Raw genomic sequence first — 20787 nt, forward strand, 5'->3', positions numbered from 1 at the left:
AGCACAGGCTAGGACGCATGCCACATATTATGTAAACTTTTGACTCATGGCCCCTCAGCACAAATGTTTAGCCCTTGTGTAAAAAAAAAAAAAAAAAAAAGATGTTGCACTTCAGTTAAAATGTTTATATTTAAGTTTATTAAAAATTTAATATACCGCTTAACTTGTATAGACCAAAGCAGTTTACAATTTTATACAATAAAACATAAAAGAAACCATTAAAATAAATAAAACTTGAGAACTCCATAATTTTGATAGGATAAGACTTATACACAAATGCTACACACAGAAAACAATGTGAGTTGGAACCTCTATAGCAGTGAAGAGAGGTTATGCTCCCAAACCTACCGGCAACACTGCAGAGCAGAACCAGGAGAAGTAAGGCCTTGTATAAGCATCATTCTAGCTTCTAGATAGAATGTATATGCTTTGTCCTCAACTCAGAACTGAGAAAACCTATTCCCAGTAGAGGAACAGTTCATAAAACAAAATACATGAAAAAGGACAGAAAGAACTCTGGCAGTACCTCGTCTGGGATCTTCCTCACTGGTGCCAAGAGGAGGACAGACTGTCAAGCAAAAAGAAATTAAATTTACACAAAGACTCCAACATAGTCCCTTAGATTTTGCCATGAAAACGTTACCGTTGCACCCTTAGGAAGCAGCATCAGATCTGCAGGGACTTGTAGCAGAGCCCTTTAGAAAAGGCTCTCAAAGAGTTCAGATTTATAAGCCAATGACTTCCTTACCAGAAGGCATTAAGAAGGAAATTTTCTAAACTGATGCCTTAGATGTACATGCCAGTCACATGCAAATGTGCAATAGGCGCTATTCTATAAAATAACACCTAAGTGCTATAACGTATAACTGAAGGGATAGCACACACATGGGTGGAGCATGGGCATGTCTCCAAATGATGTGCATACCTTACAGAATACTATCAGTTATACACATCACTTGGTGCATGAATGCATGCCTAAACTGAGGAGGTCACCCATGTCAACTAAGATGCCAGTATAGAATTGGCACACAGCCCAGGGCAATGGTGTACCTAAATGGAGGTACCAATTTATAGAATTACCTCCTAACGCTATACTCAGGCTTACGGCCCTTCATGGATTCAGAATGATCTCCCTCTCTTGCGCTGCCCATTTCCCGGTAACAGTACAGATTTTGGAGAACTTCTGATGGGTTGAGGTGGGATGCATTGCTCGGTAGTGGAGTTTGTTACTAGCTCAGCCCCTGTTCAATTTAGGAGACTGCCACAGTTCTTGCTTTACAGGGTTGTATTTTGTGTAGATGCGGGTGGGCTTATGGCTTTGTGAGTTTTTTTGATGTTGTTGTTAATTTATATAAGCAAATTGGGTACTTTGGAATGTATTTTATTTACTGTATCGTTCTTTATACTGTATCGTTGTTTATTTAGTATGATTGCTTTTTACTTTTTTTTTTTTACTAGTGTCTCGCCTAAGGCACCTTTGTGGGAAGACAATTCTAAATAAAGCAAACAAACATTGGCATGCTATGGGGATGTAATAACTTATAGGGTGGCATCGTTTGGCAGTTAATCCCATATTGGGAGGAGCTCAAGGCTGGAGGCAAAACCAAGGAAAACCTCTTCTACAATGTTAAGAGAAAGAGGTGCCTGAGGACTATTACTGCTCCACATATCTGAGGGAAAACTCTCAGTTAAAAAAGCCTTTACAAACGGTATTTGCAATAGGTAGTAGTGTAAGCTACTTCAGACTAAAGCTAACAAACTATACATTTCTCATGAACTCCTTTCTCAGTATCTCAGACAGGCAGGAGTGTACAAAGAGGAATTTCAGGTTTTTAATCACAGGTGACTGTAGAAAAACAGTGGCAGATAAAATCCATAAGAGCCTTCTAATCTGCCCAATTTTCTTACCATTTGTCCTGGGTGGAACAAATCCTTGTGCTGGGGGGACTTCAGCTGAACCAGCAGCTGTAAGGTGAAAACAGAGTATCAGTATTAGTCTCGTCCCATGTCTCATGATAAACTGAATGCCATGACTGCAGAACAGTGTACTGTGACTTGTAGTATTCTGACAGGACTCTTATAGAGACCTCACCACAGCTCACCTCTGACACTGATTCTGCTGCCAGGTAGGAAGAGCTATGCGGGGGAACAAGAGAAGCCTCAGATGAGAGCTGGTGAAGGAAACATGGCAGAGAGCTGGGCAGGGCAAACAGTACCTGTGAAGTGAATGACAGTGCTGGCTTTCCCCTCCACACCCTGATGTTGAGGGTACACGCTGATTTTATAGGTGGATTCAGGCTCCAGGTCACTAAAGCAGTGATGGTGAGACTTAGGGCTCAGTATCTCCTCCTTCTGCCTTCCATCTATGTAGAGAAAGGACATTCAGCATTGGATCAAACCTGGTTCACTGCACAAGGGTTTTTCCAAAGAGAAAAGCCCCAATTTAAGAGTTAACAAATACTGTATACTTCATCAATCACCTATGCAGAAAATGGAAAGTTTGGGGTTAAATGTCCACCTTTGGAAGCCCTGGGTATCAGTCCATTACTATTCTGAGAAGCACTCTCAATCCTACTCCAACAGGCCCTTCACAGCAGCTCACCACACACATTTCCAGTTGTCTGAGGGTACTCTGTGACTTGCAGATGAATCATTGGTAATGTTGTACCGTACCTTTAAATGCCTGAATAACCACCCTATGGGCTGTGGCTCCTGCTCTGGGTTTCCATCTCACACATAGGTTGGACTGCTCAGCTTCATACACAGTCACGTCAGTAACATGCAGCACCACTGAAAAACAGCACCAAAAAGTCAGTGTCCTGTCTGAAAGCACTCCTCAAATGCTAACAGAGGTCCTACTGCCTCAACTTGTGGGGCACTAGGGGCAAAGTCTTCTTTTAGCTCACTTGATTATGTCTTATTCAGCAGAAGAATCCCCTCCTATCTACTAGTTTCCACTGACTAAGTCACTTCTGCTAAGGACTAATGGCCCTCTTTTTGTTTTGTTACATTTGTACCCTGCGCTTTCCCACTCATGGCAGGCTCAATGCAGCTTACATATACAGGTACTTATTTGTACCTGGGGCAATGGAGGGTTAAGTGACTTGCCCAGAGTCACAAGGAGCTGCCTGTGCCTGCAGTGGGAATCAAACTCAGTTCCCCAGGACCAGAGTCCACCACCCTAACCACTAGGCCACTCCTCCACTTGCTCTTCCAGGTTCAGAGATTCACAAACTATCTGTGGATAGGAGTCTCCTCCATTTTTTAATCAGTCTATCTTGTGACTAGTGTCTGTAGCTCAAAGGGATTATGCAAGTGAGAATGAATACAACATGTGATTGACTCACGGGTCCGGGCAGTGGCAGATATAACAGCACTCTCTCCAGTATCATATATCGCAGAAAGGGTCAATTGATATAGCGTGTCTGGTATCAATGGCTTAACAACAACACTGGTGCTTCTTCCAGAGACAATTAACTGCAGTAGAGGGCAGAAAACATTCAATTCACAATAGCAGAGGAGTCACAACGACACGTGGAAATACAGCCACTCACTACAGAAAAATTATGTCTTAGTATAGGTGATGAAAGCAGCTAGGCCTCAGATAAGAAATTATTGACAAATCACATGTGGAAATGCCCTGGACTTACTGTCTGTGTTTGCTGCCTGCCGGTTGATGAAGAGTAAGTCAATCTGTAGTGCTGGACATGATTATCTGGGGGGTCCCAATGGATGTGAAGGCTGATGGGAGTCTCTGGGACAATTTGCAGGTTTGTGGGAGGATGATGGCCGATGGAGGTTTCAGAAAGCATGGGAGATCCTGGTGGAGTAATACAAGAGTCTGGGGTAGAGAAAGCACTGTATCTTGCCCACTCTCTGTGCCCTCACACTCCTATCATCAGGGTAGCAATCTCAGAGGCAGAGAAAGACTGAAATCCATTACTCACCAGTACGATGCCGGATGGACACCGCATCACTCTGGGCCCCATCCTGGTAATGTGCCAAAATCGAGATCTGATAATCTGTGTTTGTTTTTAGACCCACCAGAATGGCTCTCTCCTGCATCCCGGCCACAGAAAGCTATGATGGGAACACAGAAACATAGAAACATGATGGCAGATAAAGGCCAAATGGCCCATCCAGTCTGCCCATCCTCTGTAACCCCTAACTCAACTCGTCAACTCAACCAATATGAAGGCACGTCCCTACCTTACATAAATCACAAAAGCGCCATATATGAGGGCAGCCCAAGCCATCCATATTTTATGCAAATTAAAAGTTCAGGGACTCAAGATTTTGGGCACAGTCTCTGTGTCTTTCTTCTAGTCTTTAAAAAGGTCCCAATGTTCCCCTCCCACAACACAGTAATGTGTACATGCTTTATATTTGGTCTTACTATTATGGCTTTAAAATGTTTTTGTTTTTAATATTTATAGTCCACCTTTATCTAAGGCAGGTAACAAAATAACATACACAATTTAAAATCAAATCAACACACAGCCAATAAAAAAAAAATACATGTGTTTAATGCCACTCACTTCTTAGGATCTTCAATGTCACTGTTACTTCCCGCAGTAGTATGTGACCAGTGCATTGTGCGTAATGTAGTCCAGCATTTTACTGCAGCCACCCCTGCTTAGAGTGTAATCTTTACTCCTAGTGATCATTCCTTTGCATGTGACCTTTCCCTCTCAGCTGAGCCTGAATCTTTCATCTCTTCACTGTTATTTTCTGATTGTCCTTACAATCTGTGCTCTGATGGATCAGCCCCTGACAGATTGATGTAGTCCTTCCCCTCAAATCAAGGGCTGCACTCAGGATCTCAGCTTAATTTCCCCCTCTCCTAGGGCCACCAAGAGACAAAGCTGGGCCTGGGGCAAAAAATCTTCAGGGCCCCACCAGCATCACCCCCCTTGCCACTGCCACTTTTCTCTCTTCCCTTCCTCCTCCACGCTGGTCTCACCTATAAGTTCCTGCAGCCGGCAGCAGCAATTCATAGTCAGAGGCCATCTCTGAGGCCTTTCTTCTGCTGTGTCCCACCCTCTCTATTCAACTTCCTGTTTTGACACTAAACAGGAAGTTGCAGTAGAGAGGGCAGGACACAACAGAAAGAAGGCCTCGGACTCGGAGATGGCCTCTGGCTGTGATCACTGACAGCTACAGGATCCTGTATGTGAGACCTGCGGGGAGGAAGAGATTTTTTACTGCACGAATAAAACTTTTTACCATTCCTGCGGGGTGGTAAAACATTTTGTTCCCATGTCCACAGTGATTGTCAGCACCCTCTGAAGGCCTGGCGATGGGCTCTCCTTGGAGGCCAGGCCTGGGGAATTTTGCCCCCCTCCCCCAGCAGCCCTGCCCTCTCCTTGCCCTCTAGCCTTGTGGGTGCTTCTTCTGGCCCTCCAACATTCTTCAAGGCAGACTCTCTCCTCCTAAAGGTGAATTTTCATTCCCACAAACTCAGCTTCCTGCTTCTCAGTCTCTTAATTCTACCAAATATCTCCATCTTTACAATATTCAACATCTTCTTCAGGACTTTACTTTCACTTTCCAGGAACCTTGATCATTGCTTTAAAGGCTCTTGCCCTGGGGCAGCAGGCTTCTGATTTCAGCTATGTGCTGTAAGTAAATGATCTATATTTTTCAGGCAAGTAAACAGTTGAAATTCAGAAAAACAGAATCTTCTTGTAGATGTTGAAGTGTGAGATTTGAACTGTCTGTATATTAGAGCATGTGTGTGCATTAAAAGGATAAAAACAGTCAGAGACCAGGAAGACTCCCATGAGCTACAAGAAGTGTAGGCCCACAAAATGAAGTTACTTGAAAAAATACTTTGTATTCCTCCGAGTGTATTTAAAGGAAACTTTTTGAACTGCACTACTGCCGCAAAGTACACATATATATTTCCTTTGAAAAATGCTGAAGGAAAAAGAACCTGCTCACTTCTGTGCCTCTTTCTAGCAAAATACAACATGCATAGCTTTGAAAATCCAAAACTGCCTATAGAGTATTCCCTCCTGCCCTATGCCCAGGAATACTTCAGGCCACTGAGGATGGAAGTGCGTATCTACTTTTCCCTGCACACAGAGCAAGCGGGTAGGTTCCTGACAGTCCATTTTCACAGATAGCATTCAGTTTCATACGTGCCTAGGTCAAATCCCATTCTATCAGATTATAGGCAGTGTTATACCACATTGTACCTCACTGGGCTTCCCGCCACTGAGAGGAATCCATTTAATCTGATACACAGACACATCAGTAGCTGCAGCTTTCCATGTCACTGCCACACTGTCTCCAGAGATTGGTGTCACCTTCAAATCAACAGGGGAAGGAACCTTCACTGAAACAAGCAGGAAAAAGAGAGCATTACAAGGGTAGCAGGCATGACCAAAGTGCCACTGCCTCTGGTCCCAGCCGCCTCCATGCAAATTCAATTTACTCAGATCCAGATTTGAGAAGACTTCTCATTCAAACACACATCATCTGCTTTTGAATCCATAATTAAATGTGTATACTCAGCTCAGGAGCCACCATACTCAGGGAACAATTTTCAACTAGCACAAGCTGTAGCCAAATCATTTACCATGTATACTTTGTAGCTAACAATTTTCCTCTTGAAAATCAGCCAGCCTTGAACTTTTGTACTGAATGAAGCCAATAACATTGTGTCGTCTACTTGCAGGAGTGATTTTTTTTTGGGTGGGGGGAGGAAAACTTTTGGGGGGGTAGGAAAACACATGCACTTTTGAAAATCCCATAAAAGTGTGCTGTCTTCCTTTCCTAAGCTAAAGATCCCCACACCCTCCTCCCTACAGTGAAGCTCATTTATACTTCCAGCCTGATGGTATGGGTGGGGGGGGGGGAGTCAATTATCAGTCAGGTCAATTTACCCAGCTAAGCAGCTTTGAAAATCTCTCTCCCCAGGTGCAACAGAAACAGTGAAGACAAGCCTGTAAGAGCAATTGTGAGCAAATTGAATGGGCACATTTTTAGCACCAGCATTATCACTGAAGCTCTACGTACAAATACTGTGTCACCATGCGATAGCACTGGAGACAGATATGAATACATATGGGAGGGGCATGTTATCTTGTCTTCAGTTCTGTAGAACAGGAGATCTCCTCTGTTACAGAGAGTCTGGTTTTCTGAAGACTCAGTGTGCCAAGCTGTTTTACTGGGGGTGGGAGGCAGAATTTGGTAGGACAGGAGTCCTCCTTCATTACAGAGTGGTTTGGTTATTTGATGAGTGCCATGCTGTTTTAGTAAGGGTTTCAGGCAGAAATTTGTAGGACAAGAGATGTCCTGCATTGCAAAATGTCTGGTTTTCTGAAGACTCGGTGTTCAGGGCTTTTCAGTGGGGGTGGGAGGCACCTCTGGCAGGTTCTGAAGGTTCAGGGATGAAGCATGAGAAAGATTTCATGAGCAGAGAGCTTTAAAACAATTAGTCAGTCCACCAAGCTGATGGATGATCATTTTGCTATTCAGTTGTGTATTCTACATCAATTTGATGGTTTACAAAATCCTACCATCTTTAAATGCATTAATAAGAGTTACTGACAATTGCTTTCTGAGGTTTCTGTGGCAGCACAAATGTGCTGGTGAGGATCCAGAAACCTCAAATATCAAAGGGCAAGAATACCCATTAATACCACATCCAGCTGTAAAAACCACTTTAATTCTGAAATGTAGAATGCAAACTCTGATTCACTCCTCTCTCCTACCACCCAAATAAAAAGCAAAGGGCTGAAGGCACTGTGGTGCTGTAAGACAGGTTGAAAATTAAACACATTATAAGGACATGTCCATGTTGTCTTTACTTCAAAGCAGAAAATTAGAACAGGAGCCTCCAGGGCAAAAGCTGCAGAGGGTGAGAGTGAAAATTTGAGGACTCCGCAGTGCCATTAGCATTTGCCAGGTGTCACTGTTCCTAAACTGGCTTTATAACTGTGTTGACAAAAGGGAACAAAGTCCAGGAAGAGACACCGAAACAAATATAAAAATAATGACACAAAGGGAAAAGGCATGTAGAAAAAAATGGAACTTAGAGTGAGAGAGCTAGAGGTCCACCCTAATAGTTCCAAAAGTCTTAGAAATATTCGATGTTCTTGCTCCTGTTGTTGTAAGGAGGAAATCAAGGGAGAAAACTGCTCCTTGGTATTCTGAACAACTTAATGATATGATACATGAGTACCGAAAACTGGAAAGGAAATGGCGAAGGACTCAGTATAAGGAAGATAAGATACTTTGGAAACGGACATTTACTTTGTATAAAAGAGAACTCATTGAAGCTAGAAAGAGTTATTATTCATCTTTGATAGGCCCTTCACATATGAACCAACAGGCTTTCTTCCAGATAGTAAGAAACCTAACTAGTCCTAGATATTGTAAAGTAGACAAAATTTTGTTATCATTTCATGAAGTTACACTGAAGAAAGTAAGAGTTTTGGTGTCTAGAACTGCTAACTCTTTTTGTTGTTTAGATTGTTGTCCAAATACTTTGGTGAACCGATCATCCATAGTACCTGAAGATTGGTGGGTGGCCAATGTAACACCGATTTTTAAAAAGAGTTTCAGGGGTGATCCGGGAAATTGCAGACCGATAAGCTGACTTCAGTGCCAGGCAAAATAGTGGAACCTATAATTAAGAATAAAATTACGGGACACATAGACAAACATGGTTTAATGGGACACAGTCAGCATGGGTTCAGCCATGAGAAGTTTTGACTCACCAATTTGCTTCATTTCTTTGAAGGTCGAATAAACATGTGGAAAAAGGTGAGCCGGTTGATATGTATCTAGATTTTCAGAAACTTTTGACAAAGTTCCTCATGAAAGAATCTTGAGAAAATTAAAATCATGAGATAGGAGGCGATGTCCTGTCGAGTAGGAATTAGTTATTGGACAGAAAGTAGAGGGTAGGTTTAAATGGCCATTTTTCTTAGTGGAGGAGGGATCTGTATTGGAATCGGTGCTATTTAACATATTTATAAATGATCTGGAAATTGGAATGGATTTGCAGATGACAAAACTATTTAAAGTTGTCAAAACACATGCAGATTGTGAAAAATTATGGGAAGACCTTAGGAAACTGGAGGACTTGGCATCCAAATGGCAGATGAAATTTAATATGGACAAATGCAAAGTGATACACATTGGGAAGAATAATCCAAATCATAGTTACCTGATGCTGGGGTCCACCTTAGAAAGTCAGCACTTAAGAAAAAGATCTGTCTCATTATAGACCATACGCTGAAGTCTTCTGCCTAGTGTGCAGCGGCAGCCAAAAAAGCAAACAGGATGCTAGCAATTATTAGGAAAGGGATGCAAAATAAAACCAAGAATATTATAATGCCTCTGTATTGCTTCCTGGTATGACCTCACCTTGAGTATTGTGTTCAGTTCTGGTCACTGTATCTCAAAAGAGATATAGCAGAATTAGAAAAGGTTCAAAGAAGAGCGATCAAAATGATAAAGGGGATGAAACTCTTCCCACATGAAGAAAGACTAGAGGTTAGGTCTCTTCAGCTTGGAAAAAAGATGGCTGAAGGGGGTTACGATTGAGGTCTACAAAATCCTGAGTGGAGTAGAACAGGGAAAAGAGACGGCTGAAGGAGGATATGATTGAGGTCTACAAAATCCTGTCTCCAAAATCCCTTCTCCAAACAGAACAAGTTCGCCTCCCGGGCCTACCATGCATCCCCTAGCAGTCTAGTGGCTAGTCGGGGCAGGAGCAATCCCCATTCACTCCTGCCTGTGTCCTCCCCACTGCCAAAATGGCTGCCAAAATCTCTAGTGGCAGTTTTGAGAGTGGAGCCAACATGAGCAAGAGTGACTGGGAATCGCTCCTGACCTTAAAAACCACTAGACTACTATTGGTAGGCCAGGGGAGGAGGGGCGTTTTTTCTGTTTGGGGGAGGGGGCTCATTCTATGTAGGGGAGGGAAGGAGGTAATTGCAAGCTCATTTTGTGTGTGGGCTGGGCCCTAGCATCCAGATTCAATTTCAGCTTCAGTTTGGGCCAAAACCAAGCGGTGATTTCTGTCGCAGATTTGGTTTTGGCCAAAACTGAAGCAATTGGTTTTAGTTGCCCTCTAAGTAATGAGTTTACGCTGAAATACATAACAAGATTTGCTAAATGTACTAACAGTAAAAACTAGCTAGCATTTGCAGGAAAACATTCCAACCAGTGGTGAAACCTGAATGAGCACTGACCACAGGGTCACCTAGCAAGTAGCTAAGACTATCTTAATGAAGCTTCTGTCTTCCTCCAGCCATCACCACCCCTGATAAAAAAAAAAGGCACGTACAGGTCATCCCTTGGATGGAGATGGGTTCACTGGCTTCCTCTCCATAGAGTGCATATACTGTCACCAAGTACTCCGTACTGGCAGATAAGCCAGCCAGCAAGAGTTCTGTGTCCACTACTTTCACCTAAAATACACAACGGATGAAAAATGAGAGCAGTGCTAGAAAGGGGCTCTATAAACAATTCTGTCAACAGGGCTGCCCTAGAGAGGAAAGAGGGCTTGGGACGGGACATCAAACAAAATCCTTAGGCTTCTAGGAAAAGCTGCAGTCACTTCCTCAGGTATGAATTTAGATAGTGGTGGCTATTTGTAAGTACCTCAGAAATTATGAGACGTTTAGGTACAGTCCTGTTAGTGATAGCAGTCATGGACCCTTATGCCTCAGGTTGGTATCCAAACTTGTTCTTTACCTCCTGCTGTGAGAAAGAAATCAACCCCCTCCCCCCCCCCCCCCCCCCCCCCCCCCACACACACACACACACAGACATACACTCTTCCTCACACCAGACTCTACAGGCAGCATTCTTTCTATACACAGCAGAATACCTGCAGTACAGTTCTGGAGACTAAAGTTACTGTCACTGGTGATGGAGCATGTTGGAGGGTATGCTTAACATGAACACCAGTTCCCTTTCTCTGGGGGGGTCAAGGTGGGTCTGTCACCTGCCTAAATGTACAGTCTAGTTTTTGCCCTAAACCTCACCTCCCTTGCATCCTGCTCCAATCCATCTGAAGCTGGAGAACAAAGCACCAAGTATTGAGTGGCTCCATCAGCTGGCTGCCAGCCAACACGTAGTGTGTCGTGTCTTACATCATATACTCTCAAGGAACTGGGAGGAGGCAATGGCGCTGCAGGGACAAAAATGAGGGAAACAAGAGACTCAAAAGGGTAGAAAATCTGAGAGACCTTAGAGAAGTCCAAAGTTGTCAGCCCTGGAAGAATCGATCATATACATAACTGAATAATATTGAAAAACGTTTGTCTTATCTAAGTAGGATCAATTATGGCTGGAGTAACAGAAATAGCGGCCCCTCATACACACAATCTCCATCAATTTTGAAATGCTGCTGCACCCTCCACCATCACCCTATCTACCACATCCACTTTTCATCCCCCTCCTATCATGATTAAACTCTGATGCAACTTCATTTGGGTGAGACATAGCAGAGGAAAGGCCCTGCTGGCCAGAGAGGCAGCTTTCAGCGCTGCCTCTGCCATGACTCATTGCAGCCTTTGGACGACCCAGCGGGCAGGTGAGAAGTTTGAAGGAGAGATATCGGACCTGGATCCAGACACGGGCACGTGGGGAGGTGGGGAAGGGAGGGAAATGTGAAAGTCAGTTTATCAGAACCTTTAGGGTCAAGGCCTGATTTAAACTGTATATGGGATAGCAGCAGTGGAGCAGAGAGTTTATTAAGATGGGAATGGTTATTTACCCATTACTCATACATTACTAGCCAGTTTGCCATTATTACACAGTCTCTGCTCCAACTCTGCTTTTTCCTGGCCCCCAAAACAGAAAACAAAGTGTAGGGTTAAATGGCCATTTTTCTCAATGGAGGAGGGTGAATAGTGGAGTGCTGCAGGAATCCGTATTGGGACTGGTGCTATTTAACATATTTATAAATGACCTGGAAATCAGAACGACGACTGAGCTGATTAAATTTGCAGAAGAGACAAAACTATTCAAAGTTGTCAAAACACTTGAAGATTGTGAAAAATTGCAGGAAGACCTTAGGAAACTGGAAGACTGGGCATTCAAATGTCAGATGAAATTTAATGTGGACAAATGCAAAGCGATGCGCTTTGGGAAGAATAAGCCAAATCATAGTTACTTGATGCTAGGGTCCACTTTAGGAGTCAGCACTCAAGAAAAAGACCCCAATCCGGTATCACCCCATCTATTTCTCTACTTACCCAGCATCACCCTGTCTCTCGTCCTCCCCATCCAGCATCACTCTATATCCCCTCCCCCATCCAGCATTACCCCATCTCCCTCTCTCTCTCTCTTTCTCTCTATGCTAACATCATGTTGCCCCAGTCTCTTTCCCCCCTCATTCATCATCACTGTCTCTTTCTTTCTCCACCCAATCAAGCATGACCTCATCTCTTTCTCGCTATCTCTCTCCCCCCATCAGGAATTACCCCATCTCTCAATTTCTCTTATCCTCCCCCCCCCCCCCCCCCCCCCATTCAGCATCATCCCCTTTCTCTCTTCCTCCCTCTTACAGCATTTCTTAAGTTTGTCAGCAGGCAACAGCGCTATCAGCTTTAAAAACAAAGTGAAAGCACACGGGACCATTTTCCTGTGTGTGCCACTTCTGCTCCTCCAATTGCACTCCCTCCAACGCAGGAAGTTTACATCAGAGGGGGCGTGACCAGCAGAGCAGTAGTGGCGCATGCAGAAAATGATCCCACATACTTTCAGTTTGTTTTTAGAGCTGATAGTGCTGGCACCTGCCAATGAACATGAAATGCTGTAAGAGCTTGATCAGGAGAGAACGGGAAAGAGACCTGTGGTGGTGGGAGTAGCAATAAGAGAGAGCAGCAAGATTTTTAATTGAAATCTGTTTGGGGGAGCAGTTGCTCCCCTTGCACCCCCCCTCCCCCCCATCTACGCCTCTGCATGCATGTTCAATGTTTCTCTGAGAGACCAGAGGGGAACCATTTCATTCCTATTCCAGTTTGTGTCAAGGTTCATCATTGTGTTGTAAGCAGTCACAGGGCGGAATGCTTACCCGTGGAGGCAATGCCGCGCAGACCCTCTCCCACACCATTCGAAAAGATGGGAAATACAGAGATCAGGTACTCTGTCTGCGAGCTCAAACTGAGGAGCAGAACAGTGGAGGATGTCCCACCTAGGATCACCTGCAGAAAAACAAAATGGGTGACAATGTGCTAAGACCTGCTTAATGAAGGAGTGGCCTAATAATTAGAGGAGCAGGCTAATGCTTAGGGAAGCCAGGCTTAAAATCCTGCCAAAGCTCCTTGTGAAATTAAGCAAGTCACTTAACCCTCCATAGCTACAGCCACTTAGATTGTGAACCATCCATGGACAGAAAAATACCTACCAGTGGCGTTCCTAGGGGGGGCGGTGGGTGCGGTCCGCCCCGGGTGCAAGCCGCTAGGGGGGTGCCGCGCACACCTGTCCTTCATTCGTTCCATGCTCCCTCTGCCCCGGAACAGGAAGTAACTGTTCCAGGGCAGAGGGAGCATGGAACAAACGGACAGGCGCGCGCGGCACCCCCCTCCCTCCCCAGCAGCGTGCACCCAGGGGGGTTCTTTCACGGGGGGTGTCCTTTCGCCGGGGGGGCGTCGTGCTGCATCCGGGGGGCACTGCACCCAGGGGGCGGGGCGCATTGGCGATCCGCCCCGGGTGTCAGCCCCGCTAGGAACGCCACTGATACCTACTGTACCTGAATGTAACTCATCTTGAACTACTACTGAAAAGGCCTGAGCTAAATCCAAATTGGTTGATATTCAGCTGGCAGAGGTGAGTTTATTTGTTTTCTTTTTAAACAAGCTTTACCCCTGCTGGTTAAATTAGAGGTGGATATTCCATACTGGACATGGTCAAGCACTGGCACTGAATATTCAAGTCACTGGTGGTACCTGGAAGTTATGGGGATACAGCCAATATTCAGTGCCTTACTTGCATAGTTAAACCAGGTAAAGCAAAACTGCTATTTAAGCCATTCCTCTTGCCTGGTTAGCTATGCAGGCACTGGCATCAAATACTGCCATTACCCGCATAACTTCTAGGACTACTCCGACTCCTCCTGGACAGTACGGCAGCAGTCTGAGGTGACATTCATTACCACTGCCCAGTTAATGCTCTTGAATATCCCTTCCCAGCCCGCTCAGCATGGATAAACCATTTTGAAAATAATCGGTCCCAATGGGATTTTTCATCTGACTGAATACACCATACCTCCATTCTAAAGATGTGGGGGTATCACATGCCAATCAGCTGCAGTTTTGCAGGTCCCCAGTGTTTGCTACCAAGAAGGAAAGTAAGCAGGTCTGTATCAGCAACAACAAACTGACAAGAAAACAAACCTTCTTTAAAGGGAATTCTTTAATCTAACATTTCTCCTGGCTGTTCCAAGGGGGCCATGGGTTCTAATCCCTGGGTCAGGAATCTCAGCCCTGCTGCTAGGAGCAGATCATTTATCAGCTCTGTGCCTCACTTTTCTCAAATGTAATCAGTTTCACTAACCATAAGATAGCCTGACTGAGACAATTAAGGGGAAGGGCTCTTAACCTGTCTGAGCACATCTATTAAAAAATGTTGAGAACCATGGGTTTTAGCTGTGATAAGGAGGGGGGAAGGGTGAGTAGGGCTAGAGTGGGAAAACAGAATTGGTCGCTGCTGGAAGGCAGGAGGTAAGGTGGGAAGGCAGTGTGAAGGAGTTTTCACATTTTTGGGGAGCCAAAGAGCGAAAGTTTTATTGTGTGGGGCTTTGTTTAAGTTGCCATAGTCCTTACCTTTCTCCATGGCACTCAGATTGGTCTGAGAGGAATGTTTGGTGGTAGGTGATTTAGCCCTCTTGGTTGACCCATAGTGTTGCTGTGTGAGAGAGAAGTGCTGTATGTTGATTTAAAGTTAGCAGGGAGTAAATGTCCTGGGTTTTAGCGCAAGATCAATAAGCTGGCTGTTAATTCCTGAGTTGTAGATTAAGGGCTTCCTTTAGGCATATAGAAGCTAAGCAAATTAAGTAAATCAGAGCGGAATTTAATATGGCTCCTAAAAAAAAAATCAAAGAATGAAGACTCCCAATCAACATTCTCGGCTCCAGGTATGTGTTTAATTTTAAAAACAAGAGAAATTTGTTGATAATGAGAAAATGCAATTAGCAGGATTTAGTCATTCGCAAAAAACAGGTAAAGCTGGAGCCAAACACAGATTAATTATGGGTAAAGTTCCAGAAAGGAATGTTGCAAGGCAAGAAGTTTTTGGTGAGTTTGAAGGCAATAAAGAGGATGTTTCTTTAATTAGAGAATCTATAGAGAGTTATTGCATGCAACATTCTCTGAGTCAGCCATGTCTACAAATAAATTGCCTGCAGAGGAGGAGCAGGATGAGGAAGCACATCTGTTCAAGGTCAGTGCAATGACACAATTTTGGGTACTGAGGGTACAGGAGAGTCTCAGAATTTACAGCATAAAGGTAGATGGGGAGGTGCAAGGTTAAAAAAAAAAAACAAGAGCTAAAAAAAAATGTAAAACGTCTCAGGAATGTTGTGAATGCTTTGACAGAAAGAAGAGTATGCATTGCTTGGGCAAGAAATCTACTGGATATAATTATGAGGTTTGGAACTCCTCGGATACATGGGACTCTTCTGATTTATCCTCATCCTCTGATTCTGATGAGATTATGGATAGATTAGATCAGAATATTTATCTAAGGAACACGAGGGTAGAACTATTATTAATTGGCTACTTGCTTTTAATGTGCTTTCCAGTATCGTGAATGCAGCAAAAGCCAGAACTACATCTTGGATTGTTGAAGTACTCTGATTTAATTTTAAGGGCTTATCGTACTTATAGTGGATGGGCTTGGTTAAATTATGATGAGCAGTTCAGGAACAGTCTGGCTAAGAAAAAATTAGATGCTTGGGGTTATATGAATATTTGGTTGGCTGAAATGACTCGTGTCAGTGTGATAGACCTTCCTGTAGATTCAAACAATCACCCTGTTTTCAAATGTTCAATGGTAGGTAGCAGTGTGCAAAGGGAATTACCTTTTTGTCTGGCAAAAAAATTACCTCATGGAAATTTATGCACGGCCCCATCTCCAATTAATATTAATGCAATAATTTTATGGTATAAAGGTTATTCTGATCGGGTGGCTGCTAAAATGTTACAGGGATTTCTATTTGGTTTTCTTATTCCTTATGATGGGCTTTGCTTGATCCATTAGTCGAGGAATGATTCATTTGTGCAGAGAATGAGAGAGGTTGTAGCAGCCAAATAAAGAATTAGATTTGAGCAGAATAGCAGGACCTTTTGATACACCTCCAATTGATAATTTGGTTATTTCTGCAACTCCAGCAACTCTTCTGTGCCAACTCTATCAACTCTTCGGTGCAGTCCAGGATCTGACCCTGTGTATGGACCACCTTCCTGGGCCTGCGGTGCCACAGGATGCGGCTCCCCCACTTTCGGTAGACAGTTCTGTTCCGGTAGTTGCTCCTGCAATGTCTGGAATCTGGCTTGCGCCTCTGCCCCAGTATGATGGGAGCCCTAAGACCTGTAGGGGGTCTTAGGATTCCCATCAATGCCAGGTAATCTTCAAGCTTCAGGCAAGGGATTTCATTTCTGATAGAGCTCAAGTGGCCTATATCATCTCACTACTGTCCATTCAAGCCCTCACAGGGGTGTCTCCACTCTGGGAATGGAACAATCCAGTTTTTAATAACCTACACAAGTTCCTTGAGCAGTTCTGAGAGTCTTTGAGGAACCGGAGAACATCTCCTCAGCTTCTGAGCTCCTCAAACTGCGGCAAGGGTTGCAAACACTGGACAGCTATGCCATTTAGTTTCACACCCTGGCCTCAGAGCTGGAATGAAATAATGAAATCTTGCAGCTGTGTCTGGCAGGGTCTGGCACCCCAGATTAAAGATGAATAGGCAGGATGGGATCTCCTGATGACATTGGATGACCTCATTCACCTTTGCAACTGGATAGACATCCAGTTCCAAGAGCTGGCTCAGAAGCGGCAATCCTTTCGCAAAACGTCCATCTGTCACCCAGTTTCCGGCATGCCCCTGGCACACCTACTAAAGTTACCACAACCACTGACTCCAGGGAGCCAATGCAAATGGACCAACCCAGAAAAGCCCTTCTTCATTGAGGTTGATGCATCCACCGTGGAGGTTGGAGCCGTCTCTCTCATTCAAATGCTACAGGCAAATTGTTACCCTGTGCTTTCTTCTCTCAGAAATTGTCACCTGCAGAAAAGAACTATACTATCGGAAATCAAGAATTGTTAGCCATCAAGTTGGCCCTGGAGGAGTGGCATCATCAGCTGGAAGGAGATAGGTATCTATTCACTGTAACCATGGATCACAAGAACCTCATGTATTTACAGGAGGCTGAAAGACTCAAACCTCCCAGGACCGATGGTCTCTTTTTTTACACGATTTGACTTTCGGGTAGTCTTTCATCCAGCCTAGAAGAACATCAGAGCCGATGCTCTTTCTCAGTCATTTGAGGCTATGGACAAGAGTTCTGATCTCCAGATCATCCTGGACCTGGCCAAGATTCTGGTGGCCATCTCTGTACCAATAACCCCAGGCAAGACCGTGGTACTAAAATGACTCTGGGACATAATATTGAGGTGGGGCCACAATTTCAAATTCGCTGGCCATCCAGGAGTTGGAGGGACACTGCAGCTGATATCCCGAACTTATTGGTGGCCACAGTTCAAGATGGATGTGCATGACTTTGTAACCTCATGTTCTGTCTGTGCCCATTTGTGCCCTTCACAAGTCATCTCATTCTTATCCCTGGCCTTCTTCATCCTCTGCCTATAGCATAGACACAGTGGGCCCATATTGCATGACTTTGTAATCTCATGTCCTGTCTGTGCCCTTCACAAACCATCTCATTCTCATCCCTGGCCTTCATCATCCTCTGCCTATAGCAGAGACACAGTGGGCCCATATTGCTATGGACTTCATTACGGACCTCCCAGAGTCTGATGCCCATTTTGGTAGTCATCAACAGATTTTCCAAGATGGCCCACTTTATCCCTTTACCCAGGTTGCAATCAGTGCCCACATTGGCTCAGCAATTCTTTAAATATATTTTTTGGCAGAATGGCCTACCAGAAACCATAGTCTCTGATCGTGGAGTTCAGTTCATTTCTAGATTCTGGTGGAATCTTTGTTGGACTTTACAGATTGAAGTGAACTTATCTTCAGGCTACTATCCCCAGACTAACGAACAGATGGAGAGAGTTAAACAAGTCCTAAAGTCTTTCCTGCGCAGTTATGTTTTGGCCCGGCAAGATGACTGGGCACCACTACTGCCATAGGCCGAGTTTAGTTATAATAACCATGTAATCAAGTCCACGGGAACTTCTCCATTTCGAATCATATTTGGGCGACACCCGGGGTTACACCTGCCCATACCTCAGATGTCCACAGTACCAGCCACTGAAGCTACAGTTAAGTCACTCACTGATGTGTGGAAGAGTGCACAGGATCTCCTGTGTCAGGCCACAGAAAGGTACAAGATGCAGGCGGACAAGAAGAGGCACCCAGCCCCTCAGCTCTCTTCTAGAGATTTAGTTTGGCTATCTACCCAGAACCTTCATCTCAAAACTCCATCCACCAAGTTTGCCCCCCAATTCATTGGACCATACCCTATCATCTGTCAGGTGAGACCAGTGTCTTTCAAGTTGAAGTTAACCGCTATCCTGCATGTCCATGACATTTCATGTATCCCTCCTGAAACCCCTTGTGCTGAGGAGGGGAGATGGGGTACCTGCTATACCTGTCCCTGTTAATGTTGACCCTGATGCGGAGTATGAAGTCCAGAGCATCTTAGACTCTCAGAGAATACAGGAAAAACTCCAATACCTTATTGCCTGGAAAGGGTATGGACCTGCTGAGAAATCCTGGGAACCTGCAATCCAAGTTCACACTCCACTACTCTGTGTCATGCTCCTCACCGAGGTAGAAGCGCTCCTGCAACACGGAGCACTGGCCATCTTGGCAGGTCTGGCGCTCCGAGAACTCCCCTACCTGCTGCTGCTCCAGACGCCCCATAGCGATGCGTCTCCTATCTGCTGCTACGCCCCAGGGCTTCTCTGCCCTCCTGCCTGCTCACGATGCCTCCGGGGGTGGTTCTCCTACGAGGCAAAGCACCGGCCATCTTGGCTAGTCTGGCGCTCCAGGGATTCCTCGGTCAGTTCACCATGTGGGACGCTGAGATCTTTGGCCCGCCTTCAGCTCCGCGGGATTGGCTCCAGCTCTCTCCTCTCCTTCGTTGGCAGCCTATGGGGAGCTCTCCCTGCCAGCTGGTGCCGGTTTTCCCAGATGGTGGGGGCGAGGGTCTTCCTCCCAGCTGATTCTGCTTCCCCTGATAGGGAGGGCTATTTAATGGGCAACTTCTCACCACTGCTTTGCTTTGGCTTCTACTTTGGTAGAGTGCAGTGCTCCTTTGTGACTTCTACTACGGTTTGCTTGTTGCCTGATCTGACCTTTGCTGTGGAACTTGACTACTCTTTCCTTGCCACCTGACCTGACCTCAGCTTGGAATTTGAGTACTCTTTGCCTACCGCCTGACCTGACCTCAGCTTGGAATCTGATTACTCTCTGCCTGCCGCCCAACCTGACCTCCATTTGGAACCAGAATACTCCCTGCTTGCGGCCAGCTTCGATCTAAGTCCATCTACTTTCCAGTTCCACTGCTCGCTGCCTGTCCTAGATCCCAGCCGCGTCCGGAAGTCCTGCCGGCCGCCCGTTCCTGGGGGCTCAACCCCCGGGGAACGGCGGTTGTCTCAGGTGAAATTCTGGGAATTATTCAGCCGCCAGCTAAGCACGGGTTTTTCACCAGTGCTTCGCACAGCTCAAGGACTCACTAGCGCAACAGTAAGCCGAAGCCATGAGTTCGCCGGACAAGATCGAGATGGCGGACCTGGCTCAAGTGTTGCAGCAGCAGCAGGCCCAGTTGAATCGACTATCAAGTGTCCTCCAAGACGTTTGCTTTCAAATGTCCACCCTCCAGAACCAGCGCCCGGCCAGTGCCCCAGGCCCCAGACCTGCTCTTCCGATTCCTGGCCTGCGGCTTCCAGAACCGCCTCATTTCGACGGAACCCCCTCGGCGTGCCAGGGTTTTTTGAATCAGTGCCAGATGCTCCTCGAAATGCAGCTAGGGTTCTTCCCGTCAGAGAGTATGAAGATTACTTACATCATTTCCCTGCTTTCAGGTCCGGCTCTGGCCTGGCTTCTCCACTCTGGGAGCAGCGGGACCCTATTCTGTCAGATCTGGATGAGTTTTTGCGGCGATTCTGGATGGTATTAGACATACCAGGACGTCCCTCCTCAGCCACGGGAGAATTGTTGCATATCCAACAAGGCACAGGTTCGGTAGGGGCCTATGCTCTCCAGTTTTGGACCCTTGCCGCTGAACTATGCTGGAACCAGGAGGCCTTGACGGCCTTTTTTTTGGCAGGGTTTGGGGAGTCGTATAAAAGATGAATTAGCCGGGCGGGAGCGTCCCACGACCCTAGACACACTCATTACCCTCTGCACCCGGATCGATGTCCGGTTCCAGGAAAGGGCCCAAGAGCGGGCTACTCAACGACTGGTTCCAAGACCCACTCCCCGGCCGCTTCGTCCTGGCTCACCTGATGCCTCTGGAGAGGCGGTTGCTAAAACCGAGGAAGAACCCATGATTGTTGGGCGACACCGCCTCTCTGAGGCTGAGAGATCCCATCACCGCAAGAACCATCTCTGTATGTATTGCG

At 45.5% G+C, this 20787-nt stretch overlaps 1 protein-coding gene across 1 annotated transcript in view; it reads right to left on the reverse strand.

Moving 5' to 3' along the window:
- The window catches only part of COL20A1 (collagen type XX alpha 1 chain), a 111310-nt gene that overhangs the window by 53250 nt on the left and 37273 nt on the right, over window positions 1-20787 (reverse strand). The window contains exons 13-23 of the mRNA XM_030213275.1: window positions 13046-13175; window positions 11010-11155; window positions 10307-10430; window positions 6201-6340; window positions 3948-4080; window positions 3651-3820; window positions 3348-3477; window positions 2674-2790; window positions 2217-2363; window positions 1909-1965; window positions 527-568 (exon numbers count right to left, since the gene is read on the reverse strand). Of these exons, the coding sequence (XP_030069135.1) occupies window positions 527-568; window positions 1909-1965; window positions 2217-2363; window positions 2674-2790; window positions 3348-3477; window positions 3651-3820; window positions 3948-4080; window positions 6201-6340; window positions 10307-10430; window positions 11010-11155; window positions 13046-13175 (1336 nt within the window). The remainder of the gene's footprint in view (window positions 1-526; window positions 569-1908; window positions 1966-2216; window positions 2364-2673; window positions 2791-3347; window positions 3478-3650; window positions 3821-3947; window positions 4081-6200; window positions 6341-10306; window positions 10431-11009; window positions 11156-13045; window positions 13176-20787) is intronic.

The sequence above is a fragment of the Microcaecilia unicolor genome, chromosome 8, assembly GCF_901765095.1.
Source record: "Microcaecilia unicolor chromosome 8, aMicUni1.1, whole genome shotgun sequence".
NCBI lineage: Eukaryota > Metazoa > Chordata > Amphibia > Gymnophiona > Siphonopidae > Microcaecilia > Microcaecilia unicolor.